This window comes from Netta rufina, assembly GCF_964035555.1.
Source record: "Netta rufina genome assembly, chromosome: 2".
Lineage (NCBI taxonomy): Eukaryota > Metazoa > Chordata > Aves > Anseriformes > Anatidae > Netta > Netta rufina.
This window is the reverse complement of record NC_140124.1, coordinates 47,572,876-47,600,470: the sequence shown is the minus strand read 5'-3', so window position 1 is coordinate 47,600,470 and position 27,595 is coordinate 47,572,876. Positions and strand designations below refer to the sequence as shown.

Genomic DNA, 27,595 nt, shown 5'->3' with positions numbered 1-27,595 from the left:
AACACCAGTGCCTGCCTGAGCCTGAGCCTCCGCAGAGATGAGATTCTTCCCACCAAAAAGCACACAACTCCCACTGCAGGAGTTCTGCAAAAGCTGCTTTCCCCATAAGGGTGGGATTCTCTGTCCTATCCTCCTGTCCAGGAGGTCCCTACCTTTGTGTGCAGCAGTGCTAGACCTAGAACCTCCTTCTCTGGTGCCTCACGTTGAACACTGCCCTTTCTCTAAAATACAGCTTATTAGAAGGGGAAAGCATCTACAAGTCAAGTATGTCAGGAGAGGGGAGACAAAGATAAATAAGCAGGGAAATTCTTGTCTGTATGGTTTTTGTCCCAAAGCAAAAGCATTGAGTAATACCAGGAGCATCTGACTGCAACTGTAGCAGAGTTGGCATCGCTGCCTCTATTTTGTTGGTTTACACTTAGGAAAGTATTTTTTTTGCTAAAATAGAAATATATTTAACATATCAGCTGCTGTGTCATATTCTACCCTAATTCAGATGCATGTTGCTGTTTTCCTCAGCCAAGCCATGAGGACTTTCAAGGAACCTCTTCTCTGACCTCAGTAAATTTTGTGATGCAAATCAGGGACATGGGCTCCACTTATGCAACGCGGGTGACAAAATTGCTGTGGTTTAAAAAGTTATCATCTCTAACCAAGACATAATTGTCCAGAAGGTCACTAAATAGAATAAATAGGCTAAACAGAGCAGCTTAATTCTCATTGCCCTCCCCATTGAGTTTAAAGCCACAAAGATATTTGAAGCTCATCTATTTTACTTTGCCACTGAGGACTGCTACAAGAATATCTGGCAGCCAGCCATTATGGTCCAACTGACAGGCAAAGGCTCACCAGCTCAATTGCTTTTGACAGTGTAAACATCCACATGCGCACTATTTCTGCATGGAGTGGTAAATAAATCCCCATGGGCATCAGCAAGTTCGTAAATTCAGTCCTGTGAGTAGCCTGGCTGGACTGCTGCATGCTCAATTCTGTCCTTCCAGGACTGGTGTATCTTCTCTGACATGCTTTTAGACAGAGAAGTAGGCACAGGAAAGCAAGTTGAGAAAAAAAAATTTCCAACAGCTTCTTCGACAGCTGTTAAAATAGTAGCAGAAGTCATTCTAACAGTAGGAACAGCCTGGTAATGCTTATCATTAAGTCAACTCAGTATTGCATACAGCTAGAAAGTATATGTGGTTCCAGCAAGATATATAAAACTACAGTACAACCTGAGAAAAGAAAGATATGAACATCCACATTGGCACAAACATAAGTACATGTACACTAAGTGGTATACAGTCTCATCAGTACCCAATGTCATACAAAGTACTGCTTTGGGAGTAGAACCCACAGCAAACCCATCGGCACAGCTGATAAGGAGGATGGACCTTTGGACCCAGTTCTGTTTGATGGCAAGGGAATGAGAACTTTTACGCTGTTTTCTCTTGACTAAACACAGCATTCTTTTCTGAAGCAGTTTTAGATGAGAATTCTGCAATTCTTTGCTTAATGCTTTACATGAAAACACAAAGATTTTTTTCCTTCTTTTACGAAATAGCATATACAGGAGACTAGAAAACTAAGCTCAGATCTCCAGAGAGGAACTAAGGAAAAGCAAAACACAGCTGCTGGCAGCAGCTATTATAATATGGCATTATGTTATTACAACTCATAGGTAAAAAACATACAGGGAAAAATCAAACCAGCGTATGAACAAGGTCTAGCAGGTAAATTGTTGTCTGGGTATCATGGGTACAGACAATACCAAGGCATCATGTGCATGCAAAACAATCAAATATTTTGGGAGAAAATCCTGACTCTGTGCCAAATGTACTCCCAACCAAAAAATGCCTTGAGCATCAAAGCAGATTTCTAAACATTCCCTCAAAAACATTTCAAGCTGGAAAAGAACTTAAGTAGCTAACATAAGTGTTTCCAAGCCAAACAAGCAAGGGAAACAATATCAACACACAAAAAAACATAATTACTTTGAACTGAGAGAGGTGGGGAGTGGTTATTTGTTGTGACCAAAGTAAAAATTAGGCTAGCAAGCTTAAAATCAATGAAAGAGAAAGTGTTTCAAAACAAGGAAACAGAAGTCAATCACAAATGACCAAAGCACTTAGTGAATTGAATTTGCAGCTGAACTGTTTCTACAGACCTGTGCAGTGATGCACCACAGTGAATTTTTCCTCTCTTAAAGATTTTACAAGTTGCCTTTGCAATTTGGAAACCTTAGTGTTAACACTGACATATCCAATAAACCGTATGAAACAAAAATCTAGTTTAATGCCCCAACAGTCGGCACAAGATTAAAATTTTCTGTCCCACACTTGTTTATGTGACTGTAAACTTCTCATGTTTGAGCTTTTTAAAATATCAGTATTTTTAAATACACTATTACATAAAAGTGATGAATAAATTTGTGAGAAAAAAGTGACGAGCAAATATGTGAGTTACACTTGACAGTGACAAGCTGCAGACTCAAAATACTTTCTCTTTAGTCCATTCCTAATCAGAAGTGTGGCACAGCTTGAGTTGAACTACAATATGTTGCTAATGGCAAAAGCAGTGGTTTTACACATTTATTTTAATAAAACACATTCCACCTTTGAACTGCCCAGCTGGACTTGAACAATGGGTCCAACCTCAGAGGGATAAGTGAGGCCAGCACCAGCGTGTGCTGACAGAGGACCTACTCCAACAACTGCTGTATTTTCAAGCAAAATTTAAAAAGATGATGTCGCCCCACACAGAAAGTATTATACCCACACTATACAAAAGTTTACCTACACACACATGCACGCACTTTATTGTTTTATTTAAGACAAACACCGTACCTCATTCCTTCTGTAGACCTATTCTGGTAGTTACGGTAGAGCTGGGGAACACCTAACATAGCCTCAGTGAACACTGCAAGGAAGCCCAGTGTCTCCACGAACAGAGATGAGTCAAGCCAGAGGTAAGTGATGTAACCGGTGACACCAGTGAAGGTCAGGACACACTGCACGTAGTCTGTAAACTTGCTCCAATGCCAAAAATAGTTCAAGTCAAAATCTGCAACAGAAAAGGAATGGAGGAATTAAAACAGGTTTTTCCAACCTAACTCGAAGTTTATCAGGGTGGAATTGAGAACCAGTACAACTGTCAGCCTTTGGGGAAGGGGAGAAGCAGAAATAAGAGGAAAATTATTTATTTTAAAATAAATAGATAAATAAATAAAAATTCAATACATATATATAAACAGAAAAAAAATGAAAAACTTGATTTGCAAAATATTTTTTTGGTGGGGATGTTCAATACGGGAACAATAAAACAAAGACCTGCAAAACCTTTATTTTTAATTTAAATATTACTTTTTTTAAAAAAAGTCATTTTTGTTAAGACAAATCTTTGACCTTCAGGTATGAAACATAAACTCTAGAGATGAATGTAGCAGAGTTGGCACAGGAAGTGCTCCACAAAAAATTTCACAATACCAAGCATGGGTCCCAAGCACATCAATGCCAGTGTGCTTTCATTTAGTACCATTATCTTTAGCTTCAAACTGCCTGAATGCAGGCTGAAAGAAGGTCACCTGAAGTCCGCAGCTCTGTACCCTGGTGTGGTACTGCTGCCTGCAGCCAAGGGCAAGCTGTGATGCACAGGCAGTACAGGTTTACTGAGGAAGATGCACAACTGTGAAGAGAATCCAACCTGGAACAAGACCTCCCACAGACATCACTTTGCTCTCCAAGGGCAAGGTGTACTTTTTCACATTTGTACTTTGCCAGTACAAATGAGTGTAAGGTTTACATTTATTTTTACGCCTATGAGAACGCTATGCCACAAAATACTCTCTCTCAAGAAAGAATAAGACAAAGAACAAGCCAAGTGTGATGTTTGCTTACATTAACAACATACCACTGGAAGATACACATTTATTTTATTGATGAATAATAAAATATACAAACCCATAGTCAAGTCATTGACAGTATAGAAAAACAACAGCTGAATTTCCAATAATAAAAATCCTGAAATAACTGTTCATTTGCAGCTGCTGATCGTGTCTTCCTTTCTAAGAGCACTTTAAGTTAAAAAAGCTATTAGTCTGGTGGACGCTCTTTATTAACTACTCTCCCTTTTTTAATACTTGGCAAAACCGTGCCTCAAGACAACTACTGCACCCAGTTAAATCCTTTCTTTGCCATACAAAGAAGGAGGCAAAAACAGCCAGAAGCCATATGCAACCTGCTGCATAATGCATTTTTGTACGTCAGCCATCACCTACAAGAACTACACTACATTAAATAATCATTACATTACACTGACAGAGCCACTGTCAATGTAATGTTGACCTTCAGTATTTTATGGCAGTGCCTCCTCAGCCTCAGAGTTCAAGTTCACTTCCAGGAACATAAGACTAAATAAAATTAGTCCTGGTGCTGGCACAGCCAACCCAGCATGCGAGCATCACACACGCACTTCTGGAGCTCTGTGAAGGCTTTTGTTTGTGGGGGTGAAGGAAGAACAGAACAGAAAGCAGCAGAAAAAGGACATCACAAGACAGCCATAACCACCAAGGCAGGAAATACATTATTCATTTTACTTTACCACATTAAGCACAGCATAGCCAGCTGGTCAAAAGAGATGATTGCCTCACTGTATTTAGTGATGGCGTGGCCTCGCCTTCAATACTGTGTACAGCTCTGGGCTCCGCAATATAAAGTGAACGTTAAGGCACTTGAAAGCATCCAGAGGATGGCAACAAAGCTGGTAAGAGGGCTGGAAGGCATGTCCTGGGAGGAGAGGCTGAGGACACTTGGTCTCTCTAGCTTGGAGAAAAGGAGGCTGAGAGGCAAACATGTTGCTCTTTACAGCTTCCTGAGGAGGGGAAGTGGAGAGGGAGGTGCCCGTCTCTTCCCCCCGGTAATCGATGAAAGGACACGTGGAGATGGCACACAGCTATGCCAGGGCAGGTTCAGACTGGACATTAGGAAAAATTTCTTTATCATGAGAGAGATTAAACTCTGGAACAGGTTTCCCAGCATGGTGGGTGATGCCCCATGCCTGCCAGTGTTCAAAAGATGTTTGGACAATGTCCTCGTCAATACGGCTTCACTTTTGGCTAGCCCTGAAGTGGTCAGGCAGCAGGAATCAATGACCACTGAATCAATGACCCTTCCAACTGAACTACTCCATCCTATGCTATCCTTAGTCTAACACTAATTAGCAAGAGGGAGAACAGAGTAAATTCACTGGTTTTTCCACTATGCACTCAGCTTCTTGAGCAATCCCAAGCAAATGGCCTAACCCACCAAAAGAGACCTGACACTATGCAACTGTTAAAATAGAGACCCTCTGGGACAGAGGCATTTGGGCTGACAGTGTGGACAGAATAATGAACAGTAGAAAAAAAGTGTGCAGAGATAAAAATGTGGCAAGATTATGGATCATTTAAAAAAGCAGCGTCCATTCTAGAAGAGGAGAGCTACTGACGGCTTTGGATTAAGACATAATAGCTACTTTGACCGGATTACTTCTTTAAACGCCGGTTCTGAGATGTTCTCAGAGACTTTAGTTAGTTTGTTTGTTTTTTTTTTTACAGACACCTCAAGCACTGGCCTTCATCCCTTAAAGAGGCAATTATTTTATTATAATTCAGACCTCTTACATTCAAACACATTGGGTGGAAAACCTGCATTTACTTTCCAGCACGGGTCATTCAACCTTATACAGTGTTGATCAGACAACTGACACAGACCACTACCAGAAGATTAGTAACAAGTGGCAGCCATAGACAAGAGCACACCAGCCACGCTCCTCCAGCCCTAGAAGAGGCCCTTTTGGCTCTCAAGCTGGGCACATAGTTGTTACACCTCAAAGGATGGACTCAGCAGCTTAGTTTGGAACTCGCTTGCATGGCATCAGGACTCGTGGCCCCTCACTTACTGAACCCTCACACAGCTGCCACAGTTGCTCTGCATACCCTGTGTTTTTCCTCCTGCATTCTCCACATGCTCAAAGACCCTTTTGAAGATAATCATCACTGTACACCACATTTTTATTTCCCCAAATTCATTGTCATAACAGAAATGAACAGAGCACATCTCTAAAATAAAAGAAGTCAATGTTCATAGACCTACCATGAGGCCAGCTACAAGATCCATGGCCTTGTGCAAGCACCTGAACACATGAATACCTCCTACTTTGTCAGCTGTTCGTGTGCCTTTTCAGTATTTTTACCCTGAAGTTCATTTCCATTCACGTAAATACATCTCTGAACCCAGTATTAGGCAGACAGGAAATCTGGTAATGGCAGTAATTTAGCCATCATCCTTTATCTGAAAACCTTAACTATTATTTCTGTTATAATACGCACACAGACGAGAAAACCATTGCGTGAAACAGGACTTCAGCTGAAGCAATTAATTAATAAACAAGGAAAGAGACTGAGATTCTTCTGTTTCATCTTTTGCTCAAAACTATCATGATGCTATGCAGTGTCCATTTTGCTATACTAAGTTATGCATAAATTCTAGTTTCTGAAATTTATGAGTACATTTCTTGTTTATAACCAAGGTTACAAATTATTATTGAAAATATTTACATCTGAAGAAAATTGTGAACGATAAAGAAAATATTGGCACTTCTGCTCCCCTGCAAACATCACCCTTTTTCTTTAAAAGGATGAAACAGGAAATTCCACTGCACCACAGTTTATTTCCATCAGTCATCTCAAAATCTGTCCAAGTTAAGCCCAGATGCATACCTTTCTATTCCCTGAAATAGGAAGGCACTGTTTGCACTGTTCACTCCTCTCACTAGCTCCCCCTCCTCCTCTTTATGTTTGAAAATCCTATTGATGCTAGGGGGGAGGGCAGATGCAGAAAAGCCAATGTAGATTAAGGATGAAGAAAGATGAGATTAAAATACTCCTTTGAGAGGTATGTTGCAGGTTAGATATAAAAAATGTTAAGCAGGCAGATACACTATTACAAATAGCCATGGTTGGCATTAGTCAAGACAAACTGAAAGCAGAAAATTCAAGATTCTGGGGTGGTGTAAATGCCAACTGACATAAAAAGTCTACAGTGTTGGCTTTCAAGAGAGGGTGAGTGTGACACAGAGGTCCAAATGGTTAAATTATTTTTAGCCAAGAAGCATTTTACAACATCAGCTATGTTAGTTTCTTTTGGGAAGCAAAGGCTTTGACATCCTAAAACTGGTGCCTCACCATTCTCACAGTAAAGTATTTCTTCTTAATGATTAAGCTAAATCTATCTTTTATTAGTTTAAAATCATTACCTCGTCCTATTGCTATGCTCCCTGATAGGACATTTAGATGTACTTCCCATCTTGTTCATCCTCGACAGCTCCCCAGTCAGCAGGTGCGTTTCTCCAATCCCCAGTTCGGAAATTCATGAGCACCCCACTGGGCACCCAAGAAATACCTGGAGGGCTTTGCATGACTCTTCCTAGGTGATCCATAACCAATTCTTACATGCTCATTAGCAATATATCCAGCTAGACACTTCTTTTCTTTCAGTAAGAAGAAGAAAGGAAGCAGCACAAGACACATACAGTGAATACTGGTGCATTTAGGATTTTTTTCTTTGTTTTTTTTTTTTGAGAAAGTGATAGAAACCTGCAACATACTGTGTGAAGCCAGAATTTCCTTTACACTTTCTGGGACTAAAGAGGCACTTGCTATGTTTCACGCAGGGTACAAGAGAAGAAATGAGAGTTTAGCACCAAGAACTTCTGGCTCTGATCCAAACTCCTCTTCTTCAGAAAAAAAAAATATATAATAAGGAATCCTTCATCATGCACAGACGAAGATGCTACTATCAACACCCTCTGTATCGCCATTCCTTCAGGCTTGTGACCTAGGAATTTCTGCATCTCTGTTTACGTTTCAGTATCTGACAGCCCTGCTACCACAGTACACAAGCATCTCCTTGTGTCTATCTTACAATGTTCCTGTCCTACAGATTCCTACTATCTGGCCTTCACACTCGGTAGTACCCAAATGCTGTCTCTGCTTCTTCTCTAGAACTTCTAGGATGGAAGCAAAATAATCCAGAAAGTCTTAAACCTTCTGGAAGTATCAACCAAACCTATACAAAACAAATTTTTGTCATTTAATGAAATCCATTTTGGGGATCCTTTGAAGGCACATACTTGGCTTATTTTTCTTTGCCTCATTTTATGTGTTGTCACCAGCTTTTATAGTCTCTTATACTAGCTCTCTGCTTTGTCACATCAAGTTCATTTCTTCCCCACTATCAGGTTGTCACCCACTCTTCTTCCTCCTTGTCAACAGAGCTATACAGGAGTGGGGTGATATGTACCTCTTTTTTTTTCCAGCACTGTCCCCACCTCAGTGTTACGCTCATACTCCATACAGTTCCTCAGTTCCTCAGTATCCTCCTACAGTTTCTCTAAGGTCCACTCAACCACCTCACCAAAGGAAATCAATAATTGCAAGGTTAACACATTAGTTACTTAAAAAAAATAACAAACATGCAAATGAACTGGTATATATTAAAAAGTCACAGAACCACACTCTATTTCGTAACACCTCACCTTTCCCATTATTTTGCTCTTTTCCTGATTTTGTGGCCTTTGGCTTAAGGGAAACCCTTGAATATCACTTAGCACAGTGGTCTTTACCAGAGATAATTAGCAGTAACAGCCCCATTGACTATTTTGTGAACCTTAAGGATCAGCAATTTAAAAGTTAGACTTAGTCTGAAAATTTCACCCCCTGCTGCTAACAATACACAAGACAGCTAAGAATGAAAACCCAAACCAAAACACTCTCCCTGGGCAGCTGACAAACAGCCTTTGCTGTGCTAACAGTGTAATTTGCTTTGTACACAAGCTTCAATTTATGGGAGGCTCACACTAAAAAGAATAAAAAAACATTCTAGAGAAAAATGCAGTTGTATAAACCCACAAAATTAAATTAAAAAAAAAAAAAGACAAGTCCCTGAAACTACCTTTAACTCACCTTCAGCATTTCATGCTGTTTTTGCAAAAAGATAAAAAATTGTCTACATCACTTGTGATGCCCGACAACCAGCCTCTGTTGAAATTTTCATGTGTGTTTTCATATGTACACATACATGCATCTATATTCCTCATGGCACTACTGCTAAATTGAAGAGAAAGCAAAATTATGAAGTAAGCAGAGGAGAAGAAAGACTTTTTGTTTTAATACAGATGGCAGATGTTTTCAAGGCAATCGCGCAGAGGGTATTCTTGCAATAACCTACCAAGTTACCTCATGAAACACATGCATCCAATCTTTTCCTCCCAATTCCTGCTGAGAGAAAACACCAACTCTGTACTCCTACAGCAGGTCAGTCAGGTTAGAAGAAAAAAGAGAGGCCCACCGCCACAGATACATACCAATATTGCTACTAAGGCAAGGCACTTAAATTTATCCTAGATATATCAAAATGAATAGGAAAAATAGGACTGCATTTCCTCTGTGAAGACTGGCCTTCTCAGTAACATTAACACAGAAATAATCTACTGTGATCCTGCTACTTTGGCCTGTTCAGAGCAGAAAAAGGCTCCCTTTTTCTACTCCAATGCACTGACCATTCTTCTTACTCACTGCCTCTATGAGATCATCTCAACGGCTGGAAAAAGCAGCTATTATCTGACCTACAAGATGACTGATGAAGGAGAACAGCTTAATAATTAGGCAGATAATGGAGCTAGGAAAGCTACTGAAATGTGGTAGCTGTGACCCAAAGGAATTAGCACTGTGGAAAACAAACTATGCATTTGAAAGCCGGAGTGAAAGCAGCACGAACAGCTTTATAAACCACATGAGACAGCAAGCGTGGACTTCAGGAGGAGCATCTCAAGAAGCGGCCAGGGAAGAAGAGGAATGGCAAGCCCAGGGAGCAACCCAGAAGAAGGAATTTTGATGACTACGGGAGGCAAACATCCCTGATCCTGCTCACCTCCTGCCAAGAGCATCGAAAATCCCAAAGTACCACAGGATCACAGGAAGTCAAACTAAGCAAATAAATCCCCCAGCCCTTTGCCCACAAGGACAGCCCTGAAGTCTGGCCTTCACTCCAAATGACACTAACCATGGAGGCAGCAGATTAGAGCTAAATTCTTCTTTCGGCTAGATACTACGCTAACTATAGAAATCAGCTTCTTTTTTAACCAGGGATGAGGCGGATGTCACAGCAAGAACGTATAGCACCAAGTTACTATTTTTACAATCATTTCAACAGCATTTTACACTACCCTCAGCACGGCTTCTCTAAGTGACCACCCACAGCCCTATCAGGCAGTTCACAAAGGTCTCCAGACAAAAGACTTCTCTCGAAGAGGCAATTGGTTAAGTACTGCAGAGCAGGCTGCCTTGGCTCCAGGTTCTTGTAGCTGGAGTTACAAACTCTATTGGAAACAGTTTAATTTATTTTCAATAGTACCGAGGCTAATTTAGCGTCTAATTAGCACAGTCTAATTCTCAAAAGATATTAAGCCTACTACACTGCTAGAAACAATGTGTACACGTCATACTCCATTCCAAGACTACAATTAGACTTACAGAGATGAATAAAAATATTAAATACTACAAAAACAAGTTGTTCATTAGTCTAGATGCAGGCTGTCTCAGTTACCACAGCACCAGAGACTACAATGCCAGGCTGCACACACAATACAGCAAGTTACCCCCAGAAACTCTTGAAGTGACTGTCAGACAACAACACACCCCCCTTTTGAACTGCACGTCGCTGGGGAAAACACTAAATACCAACTGACTTGCATAAAGAGAAATGATCTCTCTTAATTAACCCTGAGCTGAGGTACCTGAGGCCCCATTTCCTCTGTTGTGAAGACACCACAGAAAGAAAGCATTTGTGTGATTTTTTTGTTTGTTTTCTGAAACCAAAGTCGGGCATGCATTTGCAAACGTGTATACAACACAAAGCTAAACAGCCTTCCTAAAAATATAAACTCCTCTCTTCATTTAGGATCTTTTTTTGAAAGTTTAGTCCTTGTTGCCTAGGTAACCCACCACCAGGCAAGACAAATTCTAACCCCCAAACTGGCCCTACTAATTTAGTACCCAAACAGAGTCATGCGTTGTGCAGCTGCCTCCTCTGCTCAAGTATGCCGTGTGGCCTGCTAAACATCTCCTGGCAATTGCCTAAATTAACCTCAGAACGACCCATTTTCAGTATCAGTAGTTTAACACCTCAGAATTCTCAGATGCACGTAGGAAGCTGTAGGAAGCTTTTGGATCTTTTTTTTCTTTCACGTGCTTCTCTCCTTCTGTCCATTCTCTGACTGCCATATGACAACCTTAGACATTTTCTTTAATAATCAGAACTCATTACAAAGATGCTAGTACCTCAAAGTGACCGCACAATCTGCTCTGTTTCATAGTGTATCCTTCTAAATATCAATTGCAAATAAGAACAAAAGGGGAGGGTGGTGAACAAGATTTCTGTTTTGAAAAAATAAATTGGTATTTCTGGATTTTTGCTGTATAGCAGAACAAAAGACTTTGAAAACCTTGTGAGGAGGAAGAGAAGCAAACATACAGATGGGATTTGGGAAAAAGATTCAATTTTTTTCCTTCTATGGTTTGAAATAAGAACCTTCAGCACAGGTTTTTCTACATCCTAAGGGACCACCCAGTCACTAGACCTATTCAGGTCAGAAAGCATCTTCGCTCAGCATAAATCCTACCCTTTACAGATGAACAAATCATGATGATGAAACAAATTCGTTGAAATCATTTATGCGTGTGTTTGTGAACATGTGATCATCCGCCAGTGACAACCTTTTTCCCCAACAATCAATTCACAAATTTCTGGCCAGCACTAACAGAAAAATCTCAAATATAATTTCTGACTTGCTAGCATAAACATCAGGTAAGCATACTGGCACTTGTAGAACTAACTGTGGAAAATCATTTTGAAAAAAAAATATTTTTTAGGTAGATGAAGTTAGAAATAATTTTATTCTCCATATGATTTTTTAAGGAAAGGAAAAAAGGGCCTTCTGGCAGTGGAAGGTTTTCCATATCCTACATAGCCTGCAGTGTTCTCTTACAACATTTAAACCAAAACTTACTCTATTTACCACATGTCTGCAGAGATCTAAAGTACTGTATGTGGTGACCAAACAGGAGAAATTTCCATACAAGTGACTTCATTACATTAGCAGGAGGAATTTATAGGGAGGGAGACCCATACAGAGTTTCACTTGAGTGCTTGCAGGCTGCTTTACTGATTACAGCACTTGTAACTGGAGGAGCCAAGTGAAACAGAGCCACCCTGAAACAGAATTTCCCCTTCAACTTCCCAGCTGTTTAGTCTGACCGCAGATAAATCCCTGCTTTGACAGGAGCAGTGATGGTTAAGCAAGATGCATTTTTGAATACCACAGGGTTTCTGAACACCTCGCGTCTACAGTTTAATGTTGCATTAGTCAAGGTGTCTTCAAGATCTGGAAAGAAAGGTAGCAGTAATGGATTTAAGGAGTTTGGTTGCAATGCAGGTCATGCACTCACAAACTGTTCACATTTCCAAGCAGAAGTTTAAGCCCCTCTCACCCCCCTCAAGCTGCAACAGGACAACTGTTTAGTTTCCTGAAGCAGCTAGTTCTTATTGAAGATGAAGAATGTGGGCTTTTTTTTAATTAAAAAAAAAAAAAAAAAAAAAAAGCCTGCATCATCAGCCAGATCTGTTCTTTATTTGGTTCGAAACATAATCCCAGGAACAGTTTTCTCAGTACCACTGCGAGAGCAAGAAAGTGGGGGCGAGGAGGTTGGGATGAGCAGGAGGGGGAGTATCGGTAGGAGAGGAGGAGGATCAGGACTATCTTAGGCAGGCATTGCTGCCAAAGGGTTTGGCACCCAGCCACTGCTGGAGGCAAAAGCCTTCGGCTGTTATGCCCCATTATAAATATAATTAGTTTTTAAAATGACAACAACAAAAAATCCAAAGCAAACAGAAGACAGCACGCTGTCAGTGTCTACCAGTTAGATGACTCTGTCCCCACAGGTTACAGCCTTCGTTCTCCTGACCAAGTGATGCAGGACTTTGCCTTCCTTTGCCACATCCTTTACACATCCCTCACTCAGGAGTGCAGGGGATGCAGAAATGACAGCTGATGAACCATAAATAATTGACTGCTGAACAACAGTCTTACCCACAAGTTCCTCGTTAAATTTCTGTGCGCAGTGGCTGTCAAAGAACAGCCTTTGACAGCCACTGCGCACAGAAATTTAACGAGGAACTTGTAGATAAAGATTATCTTAAGCCATTTTGATATTAAGTTCGCTATTTTCCCTCGGTGCACAGTTACATGTTCTGCTACATCCTACTCCCAACAGGGAGTGAAGTAAGGCATAAGAGAGTAAATAGTGTCTCTGAAGACAAAGTAAGGAATTTAGAGCAAATTAAGTTTTCTGAAATAACTGCTTTGATTTTTTTACATGCCAAAGGGTACAAAGATTAGAGAAAGTACAGCAATGTAAAACTTCAATATAGGCGAGGAGTCATTCCCAGTTTTGGTGGTTTGTATAAATGGACAAAAAAAAAAATGTGAAAGGAAGTAGAGAATTTTTTAAACCAACAACAGTTTGTTTTGTATTGTTTTGTTTTCTCCAAAGGCTATACAAATCGGAGATAAGGAGAAAATCCTTTTTTTTGTCAAGTTTTATGTGGGGTGGGGTGTGGGCGGGTGTAAATAAGTAAGTAACCCACAGAGGGCAGGAAACCCACAAAGGCTAGCGTGTATAAAAACAAAGCAGTCTCTCTAGTTTAGAAACAGCTATATTGGTCCTGGTTTTGATGTGGGGAAAAAAATCCTAAATCTCATAAACCTTCATTGAAGAAGCAGAGATATTTTGAATATTTAAAATGTTTAATCTCCAAAGTTCTCATCAGGCTTTTCAGCTGCACTAAGTAATAGTAAAAAAGATAGCTTTAAGCAGCTATTAAAATTAAATAGCGTTTCCCTGAAATTATGAGGATCTGTCTTCATTTCTCTAGTTCCTATGTCTCCATGGAATCCATCCAGGTTGAACAAGGCCCCCTTTTTTTTTTTAATCTACAATGCAAGTAAAACTAAATGTCAGAACTGAATTCTGGGTTTGGGATTTTTCCCCTACCCATGGGAAGGAACATAGGATCCTGATGCAATATGTGTAATGCATACTGATCACAGAGCAGCACAAAGAGAAATTAGGGCACATAATAAATGCATATGAAGGGAGACATGAAGAACTTCAGGATTACTGGTGCTAGACTTCCCTCCACAAGGAGTAAAACATGCTGATTACTAGCCATCAAAGTATCTGAAGGGAGACTGCGTATGCCCTGACTCTCACCATAAATTCATGATTTGCAGAAAAAAAGCTACCTTATCTGTTACTGATTCAAGAGGATACAGGCAGCACCTTCTCACGGACAGCTAGGTTACATTCTTCCCCCATTCTTCTAGGTTACTTTCTTCCCCAACCTCACTCAGCACTGTCATCTCCTCACACAGACAGAGTGTATGTAATTGTTCTAGTAACATGATAAAATGAAATTTTAACATTTAAAACTTTTACTCTGAAAAACAGAACCAATTAAAAGTTTAAAATATGATTGCAAACATTAACTGAGGCCTGTGATTACCAAGCTATTATATTACTTAAATCACTGTGCATCTACTGCATAGCTTTAAAGAGTCAAATACTAAACCCCAAAAATTACCAACTATTTCACTGGAACCAGACCTTAGAAGGCTTTGTTTGCTCCTGCAAGAACATTTTTTTACTTTTTCAGATTTTTCTGTAAAAATACCTCATTTATTCAAATAATGGGAAACAACAATTGGGAACTGAATGAACACGTGTTTCCCTCTCTGTCTTTGAAGAATGACTGAGAGTAAAAAGAATGAGATAAGAAAAAAGATGAGCAAATTAATTTTATTGAAAATTTATCAAAAATAGATATTTAAAAAATAGTCTTTTTTAAAAAGTATGTTCCCACAAAATAAATATGCAATATACTGTAGCTTATTTACAATTTTTTAAATTTAAATCAATTATTCTGCAGTTCAATTGAAATCAGTTTTTAAACAAAAACTGTTTGACATACGTTGCAAGTAAAAGCAGTCTAATACATGAACATCTGATGCATTTCTAACATGATAAAAAATGTAATTTCTCACACCATAGGCAAAAACTTGTGTTTATTTCATCATGCAGGAGATGGGCAAGTTCTTCTTTCCAGACACATTACAGTGCTATTAATTTGTATATCTCAACTTGAACATTCATTTTAACTTTTTTTTTTTTTTTTTTAACCATGCCTCTTAAAAATACTCATTGCTACATGTCTAAACCATTTGTCCTGATATCTACTGCAATTCTTTCTTCTAAAATTGTTTATTTAGGGTGCATGTAATAATAAAATGTTTCTTGCCAGGAGGGAGGGAATGGAGATGATAACATACTGCATTTCTTCAAAAGTTGACTGTCATGCTGAGACAGAGTACAGGCATAGGAAGAAAATATTTCTTCTAAATTCACTAAATTCAGAAGAAATAGATTCCCTATGTTATCCAAAGTACGACAAACCAAAAGTTTAGCTATCAGCTTCTATGTGCCAGCCAAGTCTGTGCTACCGCAGCATTCCCATCAAACAGCCACTGCGCTGAATGCCTAGCTCTGTGCTGTTTTCCTTAGCGATGCCTATCTCCCCAGCATTTGGGAACAGAGCCTAGGACTAATTCCTAAACAAGTTTCTTCTTGTCAGCATATGTAAGTTGCTCTTCGGGCAACCTGTTAATTTGCCAGCATCAAAAGTGACAATTTGGCACTTTGTACCAGAGGGGTGCTTGTTTGCTTTTTGCTCTTCAGTATGCCTTGGGCCTGCAGGTTCATAAAAAATAACACAAAAAATAAACATTAATAAAGACAACTGTGAACTCACTGTCTTAAAAGAATAATTAGTAAGCAAAACTCATTAGTAGAAAGGGGGAAGTTTTATACAAGGCGCTGCTGATCCTCAATACCACAGAGCACAGTCACTATTCATCTCACCAAACCTGAGCAATATCTAGATAAAAGTCTAATCCACTGCTTAGTTTTCTGGTTTCAGACCTCAGGCATAACATGGAATTTCCTGCATCTCCTCCCAAAAGCAAACAGCCCAGGGAGACTGGCTAACCGGAGCATACCAAAGATTTCTCTTCTTACTTGAAAAATCTACCTAGGGCTTGTAAATCCTTTTCTAGTAAATGTATCTTTGGGAAATTACTGTTTTTAAAGTGGGAGTGCATAGGGGGTGAAGGTGGGAATCTTTCAGTAAAATAAAGTTATCCCTAATTGTTTTCATTCAAGGATAGTCAGTGTAGTCCATTACAAGTTAAAAACATGACACTTGGGTTTAAATAGAAAAGGTCATTTTTTCTTTTTCCCACCCCCCGTGAAACAGCAACGATGCTGCAGTGATACGTGCCTTTCAATATCCAGCAAAAGGAAATGCCTTATTAACACCTTTATTTATACATAAGAGCTTCTGAATGGCAGTCTTATTAAATGCGTTCCCTATTTCTAGCTTAGCAGAAACTATTAATTTTACATTCCTGGCGCACTTTAAATGACAGAAGGCTAATAAAACATAAAGGACACAAAATGCAGTGGAAAAAAATAAATCAGGCTGAATGCAACAATAAGGATATTCCTTTACCATCAGCTCCACATATAGCTCAGTTCATAAAGTGCATTATGCCAGCTCAGACATCCTACTGTCACACAAGCCCCCGTAACATCATTGCAGTTGGGACCAAGTGAGAGCTGCCACCTAGCTCAGCACTTCTATGTGCCCACCCTTTGGGTCACCTCGTTGACCATTCCTCCCACTCCACATACTGCATGGGGTATGGTTATCTCAGGGGACTTACTTCCAACAGACTAAGACAAATTGTAAATGGAAGTAGAAGTCTTGAGTATGTATCAGACGAGCAGCTTTCCAGAGTGACAGCATGTCTACCTTTCATATTGAGTCTATTTACAAAAATCAGCAGCAGCAATTGGGTGCAAGCTATCCCTCCATCTCTTGTACAGGACGTAACTGCTGATGTATGGGCCCAGTTGAGGTGTTGAACTGCTGATTCTAAATCGCTTATATAAATGCAAAGACAGCATTCTTTAGAAATACATGAAATCTACAAAATATAGATGTGCCAGGATCTATAACAAGATCCTAAAAGTGTGCTGCAGCCTGATTTTTTTCCCTAGCAAGTTGTCCAGCCAATCCATTATGTCTGAACAAAGTTGGGTAACAACACTTCCTTAAGCGCATTTCTTGTCACCCAGTGTTACAAACCACTGAAAAAAACAGAGCTACCAACATATCTCTACTAAGAACTAAAAGTATTTCACCTTGGAAGATCTTTTGGAAATCTGCAGGGAGATTAGTGTCTGTCAACTTGGCTATCATATAGAAAATAACAGTTTCTTCTCACCTGCCTGCTTTGCTTAGAACTGAAATACGTGAGACAGGCAGCAAAGCAGGGTATCACAATGAAAGCTGGACAACTAATTCTCTTGGATGTAAACTTACATTCTGCTTTCTTGCATTAATAATACTTTAATGAGCTTTCACTGGTAAGGACTGCCCTCTACAGTTCCTGAGCCCTACTAACAGGGTTGAGTGCATGAAGTATTACCCACAGATGATGAAGGTATGAGTTTGGAAGCACTTATGTTAATGGATACTTCTAAGGATGCTGAAGTGCAGGCTTATGTCTTTCAAGGATGTTTTCAGTCACCTCTAGAAGTTCATGGTGATTTGGATGGGTTCTCAATGACAGGAAAAAGGAAAAGGAGAAAAACAAACAACAAGAAAAATCACACCCATCTTCGATGAAGAGTATATGTGGAACCAACATGCCAGTCACCCTAACCTTATCGCTAGGAGGATTATGGAAGAAATATGGAAGAAAATGGTTCCTCCAATCCATTTCAAAGCACATGAAGGACAAAAAGGTGACTAGTAACAGACAACACAGATTTACAAAGGGCAAAGTGCATTAGAACAATGTGATTACCTTGTGTTAGGAGATGACTGACTTTAAGGGAAAGAAGAAAGGATTGGATATTGTTTATATTGCCTTTAGCAAAGCAGTTGACAGTCTCCTACAGTATGCTTATTAGCAAGATACCAACTGGTAAGTGGAGAATAAAGAGTGCAGAAAATTGTCTTGGACCATCAGGCTCTACAAATTTCTCCTCTCAATGGAAAAACACACAATTGATGGTCAGTTACAAGGCAACCTGCTAAGCAATCAATATCAGGGCCAATACTCCCTAACATTTTATTACCAACTTGGATAAGAAGTTCATGAACGACACCAAGTTATGGGGTGCTATTCTAAGGGATAGAGATACAAGCTGACAGGAATACCATGAAGTTCAGTGCAGTTGCACGCCCGGGGAGCAATAACAACATGCCACAGGACGGCTATAGGGGACTGCCTTACTAGAGAGGAGGCTTGTGGAAAAGTGGAGGGGAGCCTGGCAAACCGAACATGAGTCAGCCCTTGGGGCAAAGACAGCCAATTGCATACTGAACTATACAGTTGAGTAAGCGTGCAGCCAGCAGGTGGAGAGAAGTGTTTATTCCTCTCTGTTCAACACCCTCGAGACCCTATTGGGAATACTGTGTTCAGTTTTGTGCCACCAGGTACAAGAAAGACATTGCTGTACTGAAATGAGCCCAGGAGTGGGTCACCAAGATGACTAAGGAGCTGAGGTACATGGCATACATGAAGAAACTAAGAACTGATTTTTTCAGCCTCCAGAAGAGAAGGCTTCAAAATCTGTTTATTCACTATTTCTACAAGTAGCACAACAGGCCTGAAAGCAGGATCAGTCCCCCACAGGCTCCGGGTGAGTGGCTCTGCTGAAGACTGGGAAACCCGAGAGCACCCTCATGTGGCTGGATGTTGCTATGAGCTTTTCTTCTATATATTTTAAATAAGATTCTACAGCTATCAACGTAAGTTTTTTTTTATAACAAATTGCCACTTTATCCTTCGACTCTCCATTTCTGATTTTATTTTCAATGTCTTCTGAAAAGGATTAAATACTACTGCAGAGAAGGAAGGGGGGAGTAACTGTCCCCACCACACAAAACCACAGCCGAAATGCTGATGCAGCTGGATGTCATTCTATCAGGCAAACATCCTAGTTTCACACAGAGATGCTGTTGCAAACCCCTCTCCTAGGCTCCCTTCCTAAAAGACCAAAAAAAGCACTTCAACACGAGTCTAACAAGGGAGCGTGTACTCCTGGCAAGACGGTATTTAACTCCCCTCATGTCTACTTGCAGTTATGCACAGACAGAGGCAGCTGTGTACCAGCAACTGCTATGCTTTTGCTATGTATTTAACTACCCAACAGTCGTACGGGGAATTCAATAACTAGAAACTATGGTGTGAAAGACACACTTTCAATGAAACCAAAGCGATGCCCACATAACTGGCAAAGAGAAACTGTGTCTGTGGCTCTGCTCAAGCTAGCGAGGCCTGGATGGAGCAGCACGCTGTAAGCACTCGCAGACAACCACATTGCACATCTGCTTGTCTGCTAGCTGGACACTCCTGTTCGACTCAGACAAATTGAGTACTACGACCTGAGGGAGCCAGAGAGCTGACTGAAAAAAGTTTACAGCCGTCACAGTGCACGCGATGTGTCAGCTGCATCCCAGAGCGTGCCAACTCCCAATTTATCATGAGCCAGCTGATCCCCTGAGTGAAGTGAAGGGACAAAAGAAGAGGTGAACATGTAAGTTACTCACAGGGCTGCCACGATGACTGTGCAGTGGTTTAACTCGGCAGGCAGCTCAGCACCACACAGCCAGTCCCTCCCGTCCCCGTGGGATGGGGGAGAGAATGGAAAAATGGTAAAACTCATGGGTTGAAATAAAGACAGTTTAAAAGGAAATGGAAGAGGAAAATATTATTACTATAATTATGATAAAATAATACACAAAGCAATTGACATTCCGTGCAATTGCTCACCACCCACTGATTGATGTCCTCCCAGTCCCCGAATAGCAGTCAACCTGCTCCCTGGTTAACCTCCCCAGTTTTATTTTTCAGCATGACATCGGGTATTATGGAATATCCCTTTGGCCAACGTGGGTCAGCGTTCCTGGCTGTGTCCCCTCCCAGCTCCTGGTGCACCCACCCCCATCCTCCTCGCTGGCAGGGCAGTATTAGAAGCTGAAAAGTCCCTGGCTTAGTGTTAGTGCTGCTCCCTGTCAGCAACTGAAAACATCAGCATTATTCTCATACTAAATCCAAAACGCAGCACCATACCAGCTACTGGGAACAAAATGAACTTTATCCCAGACAAAACCAGGACAAAGTGGAAACAGCACAGAGTAGCAGATGTGCCTACTTCATTCACATTGCTCTTTTGTCTTCATTACTATGCAGGTTCCTACTTCATTCACATTGCTTTTTTGTCTTCATTACCATGCAGGTTCTAACTTTGAACTTACCTGCACAGACATTTTACATTTTTCACCCAAAGAAAATAAGTCATTTTAAATATTAATGCAACAGGTAGATCATCTGCATTTTAGTTATTACTGTTGCTTTAAAACTCCTTACTTGGATAACTTTCTGCTTGGGCAAAAAGCAAGGTTCAGGGTTCAGTAGCATGGAAAGTTTTAAACCCAGCTTCACAAAAGGGAGGAAAACTCTTGTCATCTACTGGAAGCGTCCTTCAAAGTGTTTAAATATTTACTTGGAAAATCAAACAAATCACATTCACTTTGGGATTCATCTGCCATGTCAATGAGACCCTTTGAAACAGTTTCACACAATACATCTTTGGAGCAAAGTCTTGCTTAGTGTTTTGCTACTTCTGTGACGACAGCCTCTAATTCTTATTTTACTGCAATTCGGTGAAACAGATTAAGACATTTATTCACAAACTAGATGACCTTTAGAGGACCCTTCCATCTCAAATCATTCAATGATTCTATGATTTGTTCTAAAGCACCTCATCAAGAAAAATAAATTAATCATGTCCTTAACTTTCACAGTACATTCTCGGATTAATGTTTCAACATCTACACTAATAGTTTTTGTGGATAGCCAATCTTCATCTACAAAAAGAATAGGCTGAATGTTTACTACATAACAAGAAAAAGAAAGTAATACAATGATCTCTGGAGTCTGAAAGCACATTGAAGAATATTTTCAGAAAACCAAAATAAACAGGGAAAAGGAAGAAGCCAATCTCTCCTTGAACAAAATTTTTGTTAGAACTCATTAGAAGACATTGTGAGAATGTCCTCATACCACAGGAGAATACAGCAAATATTCCCCTTAACTACTCTCTCAGTGAGCTTTCCAGAGCTGTAGCAAACAGAGCACCTGAGGACATAGCTCACTCAGTTTAATAACCCCCTGCCAGTCAAAGTATGACTTATGCTGTGATGTAAAGCACTGTATAGCCCACTTGTACGCCCGCTTGGGCATACTTCTGCATGTGCACTACACACAAACACCTCAAAACATCTCTTACTTTGTTTGCAGCAGTAAGAATTACGCCATTTGAACAGAGAACAGACGTGCCAACCTATCATTAAACCTCTGAGCATGAGACTACCCTTTTTCCTTAGTGATAATGCGATTCATCTCATTATTTTGCTAAGCAGTTCCAAAATGACCTTCAGTCACCATTTATTAACCAATTGTTTCAGATTTAAATCAGTTAGACTAAGATTAAACGTTTTTTTTCCTTACAAATGTCAACCTTTTTAAGCACTTAAAAAAAAAAACAGAAATGAATAAAAGGTCACATTAAGTTACTTTTTTTCTGTTTAATTTTAACCACATGAAGCATTTTGAAATAACCCACTCAGTCATATCTAGGAGCAGAGGCAGCTGATTCTAACTCTGCCACTGTAAATAAAACATTTCTGAGTACCAGTAAAAGACAACAGGAAGATAAGTGCGAAAAGGATAGAATTGTTTAAAGTTTACTTTCCATTGGTTAGTGTTGCAAGCCAGTGAAAACCACTACAAAGTAGAAAACAAACAGCAAAATAAAACAGTTTCATACGAAGTCCAGAAAAAATGTTTTGAAAGCATACAACGAAAAGGTACTTTGCAAAATACTGCCATCAAACCAATTTAAGATGCGTTTTGTCCCTAAATCTGAAAGGAAAGATCCAGAAGATTAATGGTAGAATCTATTTAACCCTTTCAGGTTTGGTCTTACAGTTTCAAGACAGTACTCAGGTTAATGCTTCTCTTTGTGTTTCTCAAAGCTTGCTCCAGTTTAATTAACTGTTGATAAATATAGTAGAGACTTTTTTGCACCAGGAATACTTTTCTTTACCCTGTATGTCTTTAATTGATCCCTTATTAGCTTGAGAATTGCAATAGAAAATAACTAGTATCAATGTGAGATTCTTCATCAATTCATTTTAAACCAATATAAAAATTGACTTTGGACAACTTTTGTGTCTGTGGCTGGTATAATTACCTTAACATGATACCCACAACTAATTTAAAAAAAAAAAAAAATGAGAGCTGAAAACGCTACGAGGTTAGTTTGTGCCTAATACTTCCTCTTTAGAAGAATACTTCTAGAATACTTTAGAAGAATTCCTTAGAAGAATACTTCTTTAGAAAGTATTCTTCTAAATACTTCCAATTTAGAGTGTTACTAATTACCAAGAAACAATTTTGAGGCTACTCTAATAAAGAGAGGAACAAGTCGGGGGGGGGGGGAAATCGCAAAGATGCAGGCATTTTGCTGAACATCAGATGTTATGGGAAAATTCTTATCTAGCATTCTGAACAATGCTGAAAGATACTCCTGTATTTTCCATTGTTTCCTCCAGAGGCAGGGCTAGAAGAGGAGGAATATGACTATGATGATATGTATCACACAGTATTTTGCTTTTCTACCTTGGGGAAGGAAAAAGAGAAAGATGTGAAACACACAATGCAATGAATTCAACTGCCTTCAAAAACTGATTTCTGAAGTAGAACTGTAAGCACGTTTTCCACTATGTAGGTTAAAACTGAGGAAGGGAAAATTAAAACGAAACCATGCACCAGGCTTTAATATGTCACAAAAACTTAATGCAAACATTTAATATAGTAGTGATCATGCAATTGTTTCTAAAAATGGTTACAAAAAGTGGCAAAGCATGAAATAGGTAGTTGAAAAGGCAACTTCATGCAGAGTGAGTTTGGACAGTACATACCCAGATAGGATCTCTTGGGAGGTGCTTTAATTTCTTCATCCTTACTATCTGCAGCTATATAAAAAAAGTTGAGGGGGAGAAAAAAAGGAAGGAAAGACAAAATAGACTTGTATGATTAAATGAAACAGTGGGTCTTTTAGTTCACGTTTAGTCAGTTAGTATATTTTGCTTATAAAACATACAAGCCAAAAAAAAATATGACAAATTTTAGTCTCCATGCTTTCTATAATGCTTCCACCCAGTGACATTAAGATAGGGTCAAGCAGCAGGAAGGCTCAGAACAGCCTCAGTGAACATCCCCAACAGCAATTTACTCAGGGGGAGAAAATGAAGACTTAAAAACAGTGGAAGAGAAAGCTAAACTCTCACTTCATATGTTTCTCATGATCACAGAAAACAAGTTGTTAGCCCAGCAACATTGAATATATACACACATGTATAATCAATTAAGACAATACAGTTGCATTACCTCCTGGGAAAATACTGCTCTAAAATAGCTCCAAAAAGCCTCAGCTCAAGCTACATGTAATCTTATCAACAAGGACAAAGTAGACCCCATCTGCAATCATTCTGCATCCTAAAATCTTTAACTCTCCTTTTCCTGCCAGTTGAAAACCACGTATTGTACAAGAGTGTTTTCCAGTGACAAAATCAGAGCTCTTCAAGAGATCAAGATGCTATAATAAGATACCAGTTATAAAGCAGTTTAAGAAAATAAGCAGCTGGAAGGAAGATAAAACTGGACAAATGACCAGACATAATCATCTTTGCATAACACCAGATAACCATGTAAGGAGCCTTTACTGTACTGTAAGAAGAAGAGATGTCTAAGAACCTGTTTTTAACAAAAGTTGCCTGCTGGCTTTCAGCATAGTTCATGTACTCAGGGTTCTTGACATCTGGCACAATGCCTTAGGCATAACTGCAACTGAATCTTTGTTGAGAAGAGGGTGAAGGCTTATATTGGGGAAGAAAAGGAAGACCCTTAGTAGAGTGCCACTCCAAGCATATGCAGTCTCTGTCCTGGCCTGTCAACGTTTCCAAGAGTGACTAGATGCTTTTAGCAGTCTGTATTTGTGAGCAACTTGCTTCAGCCTCCTGAAAAGGCCTTGATTCTGGAGTCAAGAAATGAGTTAGGCATGTGGACGTTGTTCTTCTGTATCTAGCTCTCTATCATGGTAGCATCATTATGACCCAGAAATAATACAGCATTTTGAACAAAACCACCTTTAACAAAATAAAGCAGCACTGAACCTTGAGCCTTTCTGTACTGAGTCAACAAGACAGCATAAATACAACTGGACAGACACCAATTTAAATACCAGCAATGAATAAGGAGAGCTGTTACCACAACAATGGTGCCTGGAAATCTACATGTAAAACATTCAAGATTGAATTAAAATGGTGTTAAATAAAGTATAAAAGATGGTAAGCTATTATTCATGCCTGTTGACTTCATTTGAGGACTTCTTCACATAAACACTACCTTTCAGAGGTAGTCACATGCCAAGAGAAAACTGGCCTATCATTAGAGGGTTTAAAATAAAGTTTTTGTTGTTCTCTTGATGTTGTTTTTTTTTTTTTTCTTTCAATCCAAAATAGTTAAGTTAAAAACTGGCTATACAGTCAAGTGTAAAAAAAAAAAATACAACAATTGGACATATAAAGAGGGCTTATTCTCTTTTCAAGCAGTACCTGCATTTTAAGGCTAAATTTATGTATCCAGAACAAAAAGACAGAGAAGACAGCAGCAGCACAAGATGGGCTCTGCCACTTTCAACTTGCTTTCTCTTTGCAAGACTATTATTAAGTGACCTTACTTTGAGAATAATGAAAAGAAAAAAAAAAAAAAGGAAAAGGAAAAGGTAACTCTGACATAGTTCAAGATATACCGATAAAAATACACTAATGTGACAAGGGAAGAACCACAGCATCTACTAGTAATACAAGAAAGCAGTAAGAACAACTTCATTTTCTAAATATTCTGGATTGTTTTGTAGAAACATTCAGAGGGAGGATAGAAATTAAAGAAAAAGATTTAAATCGAAGACCAGCCATCTGAGGGATTATAAATTACACTAACATACAGAAATCTTGCACTTTCCACTCAGGATTCTGAAAGGTTCATGAAAAACACTGACTTCAAACCTAGCTTCCCACTAACCTGGTGAACTATGAGGAAAGAAAGTAAGTACACAGATTTATCAGCTTGTCTGAATCACCATAAAACTTAAGATAAGATTAGAAGTAGGATTAGAAATGCAAATCTCACTCGACATGCTTGAAATATAAACCCTCTTCTGCCTCACTTGAAAGAAGTTTAGTATGCAATTAAATGTTCTGAGACATCCCAGTAGAGCTCGCAGAGGGTCAATGTCCTCAGTGTGTCTGTTCTGTCCAGCCTGATGACATTTGAGACTGATTTTTAAGTAAGAGATGAAAAATTATCACACATAAGAAAAGGATTTTAACTGGTCTCAAAGTCTGTGGGAAGATGCAAGCATTCCAACAACAAGAAATAATTAATGTCCACAAGTAAAAATCAGTCACTCTAGCTACTAAAACACGTAACAAGCTGAGTTTCAGGAAAAAGGATCAAATGACACAACACAACCTTGAGGAGTTTCCATTACCTGGTATAAAAAACTGTATGTCTTTCAGGAAGGGATGTTTAAAGAAGGCTATATGCTAAACTGAATAGCCTCCCTTTTTGTCCAAAGGTTACTGAGGAAGCCTGCAAGAGCGTGCATAAACGTGCACAAGGATAATTTCACCTCATAAAGTGCAAACAGAGAAACCTTTCTGCCAGTTCATGAAACGCAAGCATTGAGAGGCAGAAAGCATACACATCCCTCCTAAATACTCCCCGGATTTAACTGCTGCTAAAGATGGATGAAACTAAGTTTTTAAAATATTCATCCTGCCAGACTAACAATACTAGAGGACACGGCAACTTTTGTTCAGGAGGTGCAGTGCAGTCCCCTTTCCACATGAATTTACTTAACTGAACAGTTTCACACTACACTCCATAGTAAGCAGGGATAGAAGTAGTTTCCTCAGGTATTAGATACATTACCCTACTGCACAGTCAGTATCCACTGCCTTGAAGGCCATGAATATCTGGAACTAAATCAGACCCTCAATTTTTAGGGAGTGAAGGAAGAGAACAGATGGAGAGAATAAATTATGCATCCATATTGGTAAAACAACTGCCAAAATTTTAGCTGATAGTATTAATTCTGATCTTGTTGGTAATAAGCTGTAATATAAAATGTTGTAAGTCAAAGTCATTCTAGATAAAAAACAAAAACTATCCCTTTCATGTCATTATCTGGGGAGGGGAGAAAAATCAAAGACATTTTGCATAACAAAAATATTTGATTACATAAAGGATAATAGTCTGGTCCCAGCTGGAAGTATCAATGCCTAAAAATGAGATAAACAACTATATAAAAATATATGTGAAAGTTCCCATAACTCCCACACTAAAAAAGTATACAAAAAGACAGTTTTGCATCTAAAATATGACAACATCTGTTTTGATAGCCAACAATTTATTAAGCAGAAAATAAATTCTGTGCAAAAGCAAGTGTTGGCAACTGCAAAATAAGATCTCAGATAAGAGCGTATGATCAGGATCTAACTCCCACCTAAGAACATGGTAGAGAATACACTAGAAGAAAATTTCTTATGCAGGACAAGATCTTAAAAAATATCCAGGCTAGCATAACTGCATGACAGCCAGCTCTGTGTCCTAGGGCATGATGTGAAACATTAAGAACTACTTCCAGACTGAACCAAGACCTGTTTAAAATAAAGTTAAAATGTTAAACATTCATCTAAACATTCATCTGGGAGGAAGTGGTTTCAAAAAAAAAAAAAAAGTTGAAATAGCGCTACACTGATTCATCAAGAAAGGAGACTGGGTTGCAATTCAGGCAGAACTTCTGTCCAAAACAAGTGCAATACACTTTCAAAAAGGTTCATTCTGCAACAACTAGTTCCTGTCACTAACCTGCAAAAGAGCGGCGTTTTATGTTTAGGTCGTTGGACACACGAACTTCAGTGCACAGTTTCAGCATCAGTAACATAGTAATGATCATGATAATGCTTTGCCACAAAAGAGGGGATTCAAAACGCCTTCCAAACCTAAAAAACAAAAACAAAAAACAAAAAGGAAAGGAAAATATATAAAACATCTCAAAGATGACAAATGTTGCATTCAGTTATTTCATTCTTTCACCCTAAGCACCTGAAAAAGGAAATCCTAAACTACCTTTACTGTAACAGTTGTGAAAGGCCCATAAAAAATACCCACAGCTATTAGT

At 39.2% G+C, this 27,595-nt stretch overlaps 1 protein-coding gene across 4 annotated transcripts in view; it reads right to left on the bottom strand.

The window, feature by feature from the left end:
- The window catches only part of SLC66A2 (solute carrier family 66 member 2), a 50,566-nt gene that overhangs the window by 14,896 nt on the left and 8,075 nt on the right, over positions 1-27,595 (bottom strand). For 3 of the 4 annotated variants that reach the window (XR_014618189.1, XM_084281254.1, XM_084281255.1), the window contains exons 3-5: positions 27,283-27,416; positions 23,268-23,321; positions 2,841-3,057 (exon numbers count right to left, since the gene is read on the bottom strand). Coding sequence is in view for 3 of the 4 variants with exons in the window: in XM_084281254.1 (XP_084137380.1) it covers positions 2,841-3,057; positions 23,268-23,321; positions 27,283-27,416 (405 nt within the window). In the remaining variant the exon portion in view is untranslated. The remainder of the gene's footprint in view (positions 1-2,840; positions 3,058-23,267; positions 23,322-27,282; positions 27,417-27,595) is intronic. The other variant, XM_084281256.1, reaches the window with a different exon arrangement.